Here is a 12,555-nt window from a genome sequence, read left to right on the forward strand (position 1 = left end):
ATCAGGAAGATTTTCTTCGGCTGGATGCCCTTCCTAATAATGAAAGTATAAAATTCTGGACAATCCCTTTGAAAATTATTGGCAGTAATGCTTTTTAACACCTTTTTTTAATAGTCTACACAAATAAAGTTCAAAGGTTAATTTTTGAAATTGGTTTTTGTTAGGTTTAGGATAGATGAACTCTTTCAATGTGTTTTATACAGCAATTATAATAAAACTGACTACTTTTGTTTCCAAGTATCATAATACTAAACAGTTAGTATATACTGTGCACGAAATAGGTTTTCAGAGATACCATTGTCCATATTAACGGTGCAGATTATACATGAATGTATATTATTTATGAACAAACTAGCAGTATTGCTCGGGTTTGTAAGGGAAATAACTATATAAGCATTTTTAGAGAGTTGCTTCCCTTATATAATAGCAAAAAAATGCATTAAAAATGGGAAAAAATTATGGTAATTTTTTTTTTAAATCGTAGACTCATCATAGACACGCACTAATACCCAGAAGGGCTCGATATGAATCACGACTATAAGATACCCGCTTTTGGTTAAACTGCACCGCAAAATGTGGGAGTAGTTAGGAATCTAAATCGTAGGAGACAGACACAACTTCACTTATATATATAAAGCTATTGTATAAGTTTTCTTTATTTTAAGTATTGACAAATCTGAGATCAATTGCTGATATAAGATTATAATTTTGTAGACTCTTGATCTCATGTTTTAGAGATGTCACTGACTTAATGCTACTGCTGTTAGTATCCAAAAATAAGACATTTTTGCTGATGATTAGAGATGAAACCAAATGATATGATGTGTTGATGCAAATAATCAAAGTTTTTTTTCATTTCTGAAGACAAGGTTACTAATTTCTTTCTTTATCCATACCTGCTGTAATTCTTTTTTATGGTGCCATAGCTAGCTGTGTGTAGTGTGGAGTTCTTGGTCTCGTGTGATTGGATTGATTGGGAGTCTGGTTGGTGATTGTTGTTAGTGACATTCTGAAACAAAAAGCAACAAAACACAAACACATTTATAAAAATTACAACAGGAACAAAAACATCAAAAATAATTGACACAAGAAAGAAATAAACAAAACATACAAAAGAACATAAACACTAGTAAAAATGACAACACTGAAGACAAAGATAAGAACAAGAATGATGAGAAGAACAACAACAAAACCAATGATGGCAATAGCTACAACAACAAGATGTACTTTGCAATGGGTTTAAATACAAGGGTCACATACTGAAGCTTCAGGACAACCCCTGTTTCTAGTCTCACTTCAAGGATGTCTCGCACTATCAGTCTAAGCATCTTTTATACTTTTCTCTGCTAGAGAGCTGCATAGATAGCCAGGCAACTAACATGAGAGTTGTTTCCCTTGCTTTCGTGTGTTTCTTGGCAACACAAGGCAGCAGGAAAACAAGATAACAACAACAACAACAAAGCATTGAGATAAATGGTGGCAACAAAAATAATGACAGCCACAACAGTGATGACATGCAGCAGATGCTAAGATCCCAGGGTCTGTTAAGAGCAGAGGTTAGCTATGGTTTTAGGAGAAAAGGTAGCCCCACAAATCCTCATCATTGTCTAACGTCCGTTTTCCATGCAAGTATAGGTTGGATGGTTTGACTAGGGACTGGCAAGCCATGAGGCCGCGCCAGGGTCCAATCTGATCAGGCAATGTTTCTACAGCCGGACGCCCTTTCTAATGCTTTTTATGTGCGCCACTGGCATGGGAGCCAATCAGGCAGCACTGGCATCGGACACATTCGGATGGTGCTTTTTACGTGCTACCAGCACAGGAGCCAGTCTGGGGGAGTGGGGACTGACATCGACCGCGTTTGGATGGTGCTTTTCATGCACCACCGACACGGGGGGCGAGTCAGGCAGCACAGGCAATGACCCATGCATGAATGGTGCTTATTGCGTGCCACCATCTTGAGAGCCTGTCAGGTGGCATGAGCATCAGCCACAACTACAGTTTCCATTTTTGATTGTGATTTGATTTTTGATTTTACTTGACTCAATAGGTCTCCTCAATCATGGTGTGTCGCCTGACAAGTCAAAGGTAGTCATGCGGCACTGGTATAGGCTATGGTTGTGTTCTCACTTTTCTTGCCGAGTCTTCTCAATCTCAGCCGGTTACGGTTTCTTGTCATTGCTTATTTGTCTGGAAAACAGGTTAGACTCACAAAACCAGCAGTGCAGCTAACATTCCAGCTAAGTGAACTGAACATGAAGTGGACTGCTCAAATGTACCACAAAATACCTCAACAGATTTTACAATGATCAAAGGACTTATAGGACACCTCTGCATCACAATCATCAAAGCATGGCAGTTGTAAATGAATGTCACTGTCATACAAGCAGTGTTATACATTTCCAATATTTCACAAAAACATGTCTGGCCATAGAGAAACATTACCTTACTTGGAAACAAGCAAGGGTTAGCAACAGGAAGGGCATCTGGCAGTAGATCTGCTTCAATAAAATCCACCTGACTCATTCAAGCATGGGAAAGTGGACATTAAAATGATGATGAACTACAAAAGCTGTGTGAGGTTACAGTGCTGAACTACTGACTATAAGAGAAAAATTTCAAACTTTACAATATACTAACTTTACTACAGTCAGTATATTGTATCATTAAACAAAGTATACAATTCCACTTGCCCAGTCAGTGGTCAATGAAATGAAGGGCAACTAGCTGTCAAAAAAATATTTTGACAACATGCAAATTTACACTTGTGGCTAGCTTGAAAATAGTACTTGTTAGTTCTATAAACCTTTTAGTTAATATTAACACTTAAGAACCAATCTCACTGAAGTTATTCATGAGAGAAATACATTGAGGTAGTTTCCCATCAACTATTCTAAATCAGCTGAAACACTCGTCAGTTTTGCAGTGCTGCCATTGTTAACATTTTGGATTGTAGGGCAACCTGCTTGAGGAGACCTATTGAGTCAAGTACAACATCAACAACAATATCAAAATCAAATCACAATGAAATGGAAATTGTAGTTGTGGTCCCTGTGCCAGAGGCACGTAAAAAGCACCATCCAAACATTGTCAATGCCAACCCCTTTGCCCCAACTGGTTTTTGTGCCAGTGGCATGTAAAAAGCACCATCCGAACGTGGTCGATGCCAGCCCCCACCCCAACTGGCCCCCGTGTCGGTGGCACGTAAAAAGTACCATCCGATTATGATCGATGCCAGCCCCCTCTAGCCCCTGTGCCGGTGGAACATAAAAAGCACCCACTACACTCTCTGAGTGGTTGGCATTAGGAAGGCATTCAGCTGTAGAAACACTGCCAGATCAGACTGATGCCTGGTGCAGCCTCCTGGCTTTCCAGACCCCAGTCAAACCGTCCAACTCATGCCAGCATGGAAAACGGACATTAAAAGATGATGATGATGATGTATCTATGAGCAGAGTGCTTCACTCTCAAATGTCTCAGTAAATAGTCACTAAGTATCATTTCTTTTGGAATTTTTACCATGTGTAATGTATTAGACAGCCATGTAGATGTCAATGTCACTGCATCCAAGCTATCGAATTTGACCTGATCACCATATTAATTCCAAAGAAAGTCCAGTTGCATTGATCTTAACATTCTAATGTTTTCTTCCTTTGCCAATTACTGCATACTGCAGTGGTTAATTTCATCAATTTTGCCTTTTTAAAAGGAGTTTACGTCAGACCCATATCAAACACTGCTTGCTGAATGAATTCAAAAGGAAATCTTCAGCAATGAAAGTGTCAAGAAATATTTGTTCTGTCTATAGGCCTTTGCCAGCCTCGCCTGGCCCCCGTACCAGTAGCACGTAAAAAGCAACATCCGTCCGTGGCCGTTTGCCAGCTCCGTCTGGCACCTGTGCGGGTGGCACGTAAAAAGCACCCACTACACTCACGGAGTGGTTGGCGTTAGGAATGGCATCCAGCTGTAGAAACACTGCCAGATCAGACTGGGCCTGATGCAGCCTTCTGGCTTCACAGACCCCAGTTGAACCGTCCAACCCATGCTAGCATGGAAAGCGGATGCTAAATGATGATGATATAGAAGACAGGACCAAAAAGCACCTGAGCTGGTGCCATGTGAAAAGCACACGGTACACTTTGTAAAGTGGTTGGCATTAGGCAAGGGATCTAGCTGTAGAAACATTACCAAAACAGACAATTGGAGCCTGTTGCAGTCCCCCAGCTGACCAGCTTGTGTCAAACTGTCCAACCCATGCCAGGATGGAAAACAGATGTCAAATGATGACGATGATGTAAATGAAGTTTTAATTGACTGAACAGGCTAACAAGGGTTTAGTCATTTTAGCTTGAGAATTTTTCTCTTACAGGTTCCCCCTCAACGTAGACAACAAAGTTCTGTCAATAATGGAGCTTCTGAAAACCATAGTTGAAGAGAATTCAAAACAAACTGCATGCAAATGTTTTGTGGTGCCGTGAATCGAATGAAGGAAATATTCGAATACGAGGGTGGTTATTCATGTTGGACTACAACATAGAAGATATACCGGAAAATATAGGATATGATGAACTAACTAAAAAATACGGCATTGGTATACCGGTGGACAAATGGAATTGAAAGAAATAAGAGACGCAGTTGGGGCAGGTGGCTCATCTCCATTTATCATTTTCATGCATTATATCACTCATTATATCACTCAAGGAAATTGATAACGTTTGAACTGACCTGTGTTGTTGCAGTGCCGCAACTAGAAGCATCATCATCATAGTCATCATCCCAATCATCATCGTCCCAATCGTCAAAACTGGCTTGTTTGGGGGGTGCCGATGGCTGGATTGGCTGGGAGATAAAACTTCCACTACCATGGTTCCTTGTGACATCATTATATTGGTAACTGCTGTTCTGAAACTGTTGAGGGACAGGAGGTGGAGGAAAAGATGGTTCTGGAAGAGAATAGATCTGGAAAATACAAAAATTTGGGAAATATATAAATAAATGATTTATCTCAATAAAAGAAATTAATATGTTAAAATATATAAAAGAGAATGTAGGTCAATATATTCCAAGATTTTGGTCACAAGTTTGGATTTATGGAACTGAAATTTTGCATAGCAGCACATCTTTTCAAAGAGGAGGGCAATGACTATGTAACCCTTTTTTTTTATGATTTTGTTCCAAACAAGTCTTGAGGCCATTGTAATGTAAGGGATAACAAAGAGGGAGAAGAAATCCAAAAGATGTTAATTGACAAAGAGCTTAAAGGACTAAACATTAGAGACCAGAAGAAAACAAGATGATGGTAATGTGTTTCAAAGAGCAGAAGTTTGAGGAAAGAAGTTGTTAGAATAAACAGATTTATGTCTAACAGGAAGATCAACAGAGAAATGATGCACCTGGGAAGAGAAATGAGTGACACAGATGCTTATTAATTCGCTTTTGTTTTAATTAACCATACATTATCTCATAGCTTTGATATTTCAATGATGTGTTTATTTATAGAATGTCACTGTAGGGTAAGTGTAAGAGGCTGGATCTCATCAGTTTGAACACAACAGTGGTAGTATATTTGGACTGGATGTGGTTGGTTTAAATGCTAAAAGGTTAAAATTCTTGACAGAAGGTACCAGACCAGGAAGTTCGGAGCTAATGGACATGGCAATACTTGTAGAAAAGACAGCAAAGATACATTTTGGCAATGAGCCAAAGAATCCAACCTGGTAGAAAGAGGAGGAACCATTTTGTTAAACAACTTGGTTCTGGATCCCGTCATGCAAGGAGAACACTCAGAAAAGTGTTCTTTTGAATTCCAGATGGTTTTCATATTGTCTTTCAAAGCAATCTCCACTTCTCATGTAACTTTATACTTTAAGAAGGATTATCTAACACTTGGATCCTCTGTTTGCTTCACCCACATGAATGGGTAAAACCTTGAACAAAGCTGCACAGAAATGTCTGTGGGATGAATATGTATTGAAAGAGAATCAACTAAATGTATGTGAATGCTTCATCAAAGGAGATTAGGACACTTATGCAGCAGAAACACGTGTCGGATTGGAATCTAGTATGAATTTAATGAGAACAATACAGCAATAAACAAATTTTGAAGATGTGTATGCCAGTGGGTGTAACCAGCCCACTTATGAGTACCCCTCATTCACTGGACAATGAACTTTGCTTGTGAAGACCTATTGAGGCAAGTGAAATCAAAATCACTGATGTGGCCGATGACAGCACCGCCTAATTGGCACTCGTGCCAGTAGAACGATAGAAGCACATCCGAGCATGATTGTTGCCAGGGCTACGGATTGGCTCCCGTGCCGGTGGCACATGAAAAGCAGCATTCGAGCGTGAACGTTGCCAGTGTCTTGAAGTAGTTGGCGTTAGGAAACGCATCAAGCTGTAGAAACTTTGCCAGATCAGATTGGAGCCTGGTGCAGCCTTCTGGCTCACCAGTCCTCAGTCAAACTGTCCAACCCATGTCAGCATGGAAAGCAGACGTTAAACGATGATGATGATAACATTTATGTGACCAAAAGTCAACCCTGATAGGATTTCAACTTGTGAATATTAGAAAATGTTTTGTGTTTCTCTTGATGAAATGAAAAATCTGAATTTGTTTGTTTTGTCAATGAAAGCCATTACGAGTTTCATTATGAATTTGCTTTCTTTACAGACAAGAAAACTTTCAAGACAGATTGACATTAAAGATGTGATTTTTGTTCTTTTTAGGAGAGGTAAGAGTAAATGTGGTGTTTTTGGGAAACAGGAAGGCAGAGGAAAAAATGAAGGGGGAAAATAAAGGAGATTGGAGAGAATTAAAGCAAAATCTGCATAGAAGGGGACAGAGAGAAAATGGAAAAGAAAGAATGATAGAGCAAGAGATAGAAGGAGTGAGATAAAGACAGAGTAAGAAGAGGAGGAAAATGAGAAAGAGTAAAGGGGGGGGAGTGAGTGTGTGTGTGTGTGTGTGCGTGTGTGTGTGCACAGATAGCATAGAATGGAAGAAAGTTAGAAAGATGGTAGAAGGAAAGAAGTTAGGCAGAGATACAGTGCAGTATCAGAGCAGCAGACAGGCCAGATCTCATGATGGCCAGAGGATAAGACATGTGCAATGTCACAGTATCCACTCAGTGGTGGTTTCCCGACTGAAAGAGGTAGACTGTGTTATAAATGTTGGTTTAAAGAACTGTGGCCTCTTTGTGAAAGAAAAAGAAAACTGCAAAAAAAACAAGTCTTTATCAGTTACTAACAGACATGCTGCATGATAGCTGGCTTCTCTTTCTCTCTTTTACTTGTTTCAGTCATTTGACTGCGGCCATGCTGGGGCACCGCCTTTAATGTTTGTTTATATTTTATATCGTGTATTTTGTGAACAATGATATCATTGGTCATATGTCATCCAATGGGCCAATCACTGGTTCACTGCATTTATGATGACAACAATGACAAGGGAGTGTCTCTGTAACTGGGGTGAAGTAAATATCACAAAGGTATTTTTGTTCAAATGCACCACTATTGATTTTTTGTTGATGGGCACATACATACCTATCCACACACACACACACACCTTTCTGTATCTGCAATGAAAGACATAAAGATGATGTGTGTGTATATATGTGTGTATGCATGTATACATATACTTCATCACTTTACAGCCACTTTCCCAGCTGGTATGGGTTAGGCAGTTATGTGTGTATGTATGTGTGTGTGTATGTGTGTGTGTGTGTATGTGTGTGTATACACATATTCAGAGTTACTTCTCTTGCAGACAGGTTGGAGGACTTCATTCCATTTACACATTCTGTTTTCAGCATCATTTTCATCATTGGAATGTCTTTCAGAAGAGAACCAAATACCAAATGCATTTTATCATGGCACCAGCAGAAGAGTGGTTGCTTTGTTCTTTGCAAAACTAAAAGTGTTTTTTTTACTCTATGGCATCTTTATTCTTTCAATGCAAACTTAACAAAGGAAGGATGGCTAAGAGTGTAAAAGAGGAGTAAAGTGTGTGAATATGAAAGAGGAAAGAGTGCGATGGGGTGCAGAGGAGAGGCGGAGATAAACAGTGGAAGCTACATGTTGGCAGGAGGCTGCATAGAATACAATATGGAAGCGAGGTAGACAGAGGAAAATGTGGAGGAGGAGAATGGGAGGGTTGGTTTGAAAAAGGAAGATGCCCCAAACTGGGCAAGATGGCGAGATGGTGTGAGGGCAGTTGCTATGGCATTGAGGTAGATCCAGCCACCCCCGTTAATGGGAACAAAACCCAGATTTAAAACACTGGATGGTGATGATGATGATGATGAGCCACGCACTTATGTGGGATTGTTGTGAACACATCACACACTCAGATTATTGTCTTGTACTCTTCAGCACCGGCTCATTATTCTCAACTAACACTCTTGAATTTCCCCTTGACACACAATATGAAGAAGAGTGTGCTTGTATTGATTCAATAACCCAGGAAAGGTTACAGGGTGAGATTGTTTCAAGGACATGAGTCACACAGAATGACTGTGAGCTGTTACAAATTAAATCCATCGTGCAGGTTCAAATTTCCAACTGAGATGTGTTTCATTGGATTTCCCACCTTGAAAACTGACCTCTGGTTTATAATTTCTAACAAAACTCTGCAATGATGACAGACAGTTAAAATACTACTCAAGATATAATGACTCATTAAAATTTTTTCAATTACAAGAAATACATAGAATCAGACAGCCTCTAATTCAAAATAGTAACCCACCAACTCTGGAAAACGTTTTTCTCAACAAATTCCAATATAATCATAATCTACATCACCTGAAAGATATTTGTAGAAATTTTCATTAAAAAATATCCATTTTTCAGAAAGTTATAAAGAAGCAGATTTGGGAATCAGTTGAAAAAAAATGAGACAAATTTATATTAGGTACAATTGGCATATTCAGCTTTCTATTTCTTCTTCAACGCCCAACAAATATGAAAGGGTACTGGAATCAAGATATTTTGGCTTATGCTGGATAAAACTTGGAATTTGGAGAAATGTTTGTACTGATATTTCTGTAGAAAGTAACATTGAAAAATTTGGGCAGAATTATAAACAAAGATGTTAAAAGACGCTTTCATGCAGTGTGAGACCTCAACATTACAGGGAATAAAAATGGGTTTTGTGATTGAATTGTAAAGTATAAATCTTCAATAATAAAAGAATTCTGAAACCACATTTTGATAAGGAAACAGAACATTAACATTGGAATTTATAAGAATTTTTGAGACAATATAGACTTTAATAATGATTTTCTTTTAGTAAAAGTCACACGCTCCAAACTAATTAATAAGCAGCTTTCTTATGGTATAAGAGTAGACATTTGGATCAGAACAAAAGGTTATTTTATGGAATTTTCCAATGACAGAATTACAGTTGTTATCAAAGAATGTTTAACAAAATTTCAACTGAAACTAATTCAAAAATATTTTAAATGCAGTTAGCAATATAAGACTAGGTGCCCTCTCAGGTGATTTAGTATCAAAAGAGCTAAAGGTTGGAAGAGATTTCTACATTAGTAAATAGTTAGCTAGATACTTACTTCAACATAGGATTCTGGAATGAGGCCTTGTTCTCCACTGGAGCTGCGAGCTTCCCACCAGCCATCCCCAATGTCCTGCAATTAAAAACAATCAATGATTAAGACTCCTTCATTTTTATATTGATGAAATAACAAAACACAATCTCTCTCTTTTCTTTTTTACTTGTTTTAGTCATTTGACTACGGCCATGCTGGAGCACTGCCTTTAGTCGAGCAGATCGGCCCCGGGATTTATTCTTTGTAAGCCCAGTACTTATTCTATCAGTCTCTTTTGCCAAACCGCTAAGTGACGGGGACATAAACACACCAGCATCGGTTGTCAAGCAATGCTAGGGGGACAAACACAGACACACAAACATATACACACACATACATATATATACATATATACGACAGGCTTCTTTCAGTTTCCGTCTACCAAATCCACTCACAAAGCATTGGTCGGCCCAGGGCTATAGCAGAAGACACTTGCCCAAGATGCCACGTATCATTTCCTTTTTTTTTTTTACTCTTTATTTGTATTATTCGGCAGCTTATTTTTTGATGAACTTCTCCTAATAAGAGGTAAAAAATAGGGTTTGTATTATTCAAAGTACTTCAGTATAATTTCACACATGTGAAACAACACAAAAACAGACATATTTTTTTATGGGACTGCGGTTAGATTCAGTTTCCTTTTCTTTAGCTGATGTGAGAAATATCTCCCCTTGGATGTAACACCAACCTGTCACAGACAGCATCTCCAAATCAACTGATAGCAATTTTCTATATTTAGATGTACTGAGTCAGTTTAAGAGGAAAGTGTTCTTCTCAGACATACAATATCTCCAGAGGATATAAACAAGTAATCCAATTCTTTTTAGTCATATATATATATATATATATATATATATATATATATATATATTATATATATATATATATATATAAGTTCAGCAAAAAATTAGATTCAGATGAATATGGTACTTAAGTTAAAGGCACCAGAATTTGGTATGGTATTATCCATATAAATCAAATGGGTTGATTATAATCAAAATAAGCAACAAGGATATCCAAGGTAGTGTAGTACAATCGTTTCATGCTACTTCATTTAATTTAACAATGTAAGTATTGCATCAGTGTGTGTATATATATATATATATATATACACACACACACACACACACACTAGGTGTGACATATATAATGGCCCATTAGTCATTTTATCGTAATATAAAATGTTTTAAGTTTTGGTTAATAATGTTTACAGATTGGTTGTTATATTTATTGACAATACTTTGCATATATTTACAATTCAAATTGGTCAACCCTCTGCTCTCGCCACAGCCCTTAATCTTTTCTTTCACAACTGTTTAATCACCTCACATTTCTGTATGCCGGCCATTTTCAGTGTTACAATTTGTTCAAGTTTTGTTTGTATTTAATTAAGGGTAAACAATGAAAAAAATGTTATGAAGCATTATACAACATTTACAACTATTTTTGCAAATAAGAATGATTCAGTTTATGGTTGAATAATGCATGAATGTATATGCAGTACCTGCATAGAGAGAGAGAGAGGGGGTGGACGGGGGAGTAGTGAGAGAGAGAGAGAAAGCAGAAATGTAGTGAGGCTGATTTTGAATGTCATCAATGTACCTGAAGTGTTATACATATCAAATACAAATACAATAGGATATTACATATATAATAAAGCAAGTTGAAAAACTTTCATTAGCTGAGATTATCTGAGAAAGTAAAAGACTAAAAATTTCCCTTCAGGTGTTGTTTAAAAAATCTAAAGACCTGGAAGAAAGGCAATAAAATAATTTGATTTAAATGTTTGTAAAACACCAAAACTCAGTACTTAATATTCCCGCAGGGGTATTTTGTCACGGCCATATTGTTGATATTAATGTATGTCACTACAATTCTCGTTTCTATATCTATTGATTCTATACTTATTGATTAACTGTAGTCTTGGCAATTGAAGAGAATATGCTTCACTAATAAGATCGAACAACATCACAATACATTCATTGCTTTCACCTGTTATTTCGCCTGAAGTCTGTTTCATCCAACAGACCCATGATCTAATGTAGTGGTTTGGAAATAGTGTACCAAAAGGGATATCTAGGTCCATCACAGATTTTTAAAATGTATAATTGAAGGATTTAGTTAGTTAGTTAGTTAATTTTTTGGCTCAAAAAGCAAGGCCATGTAGGGGGACATGGAGTTATGTACAGGGTGGTGTTCATGTAAAGAGTTCAGGCCACTTGAGGTCAAGGGAGACTTTGAACAAAGCGGTCGTTGGCATCTTCACCATCTCGTCTGGCAGCTTGTTCCACGGATCCGCAACCCGGACGGAGAAAGCCCCTCTCCTTCGATTGAGGCACAGCTGTGAGGTTAAGAAGCTTGCTTCCCCCACCATCCCATGGAATGGCACTTTGGGCAAGTGTCTTCTATTGGGCAAGTCTTAGGTCATCCAAAGCCTTGTGAGTGGATTTGGCACACAGAAACTGAAAGAAGTGCTTTGTATATATCATGTGTGTGTGCATGTGTTAGCCTTGTCTTGATATCATGTGAAGGTTATAAATGAGTGTCATCATGGTACAAGTGAAATTATTTCCTGTCTTCCACAGGAAACATGTCCTGGCCATGGGGAAATATTATTTTGCAAGGAACCAGGTGAAGGTCGCCATGAACGGCATTCAGCTGTAGAAAATTCGTCTCAACAAAATTCCATCTGGCCCATGCAAGCATGGAACAGTGGATGTTAAAATGATGAAGAATATGATAATTTAAGGATTTACAAAATCCATACTAATGCTTGAGCATCTTGAAAAAATACAATTCATAATTTTGTTTTACACCATTATGATTAAGAAAACAAGAAAAAGTTTCCTTTTTTTTTACTTTCCACATAAAATGCTTTTGTAATTTTTGGTTTGGTCTCCAGTGAGTCAAAATTCAAAATGACTGACAACAACTGATTTATTGTGTTACC

At 37.9% G+C, this 12,555-nt stretch overlaps 1 protein-coding gene across 2 annotated transcripts in view; it reads right to left on the reverse strand.

Annotated features, from left to right (window-relative positions):
* Positions 1–12,555, reverse strand: part of LOC115214322 (sorting nexin-33) — a 198,411-nt gene that overhangs the window by 46,927 nt on the left and 138,929 nt on the right. For both annotated transcript variants that reach the window (XM_036505074.1, XM_029783502.2), the window contains exons 3-5: positions 9,570–9,644; positions 4,726–4,959; positions 897–1,009 (exon numbers count right to left, since the gene is read on the reverse strand). In XM_036505074.1, coding sequence (XP_036360967.1) covers positions 897–1,009; positions 4,726–4,959; positions 9,570–9,644 — 422 coding nt within the window. The remainder of the gene's footprint in view (positions 1–896; positions 1,010–4,725; positions 4,960–9,569; positions 9,645–12,555) is intronic.

The sequence above is a fragment of the Octopus sinensis genome, linkage group LG7, assembly GCF_006345805.1.
Source record: "Octopus sinensis linkage group LG7, ASM634580v1, whole genome shotgun sequence".
NCBI classification, from domain to species: Eukaryota; Metazoa; Mollusca; class Cephalopoda; order Octopoda; family Octopodidae; genus Octopus; species Octopus sinensis.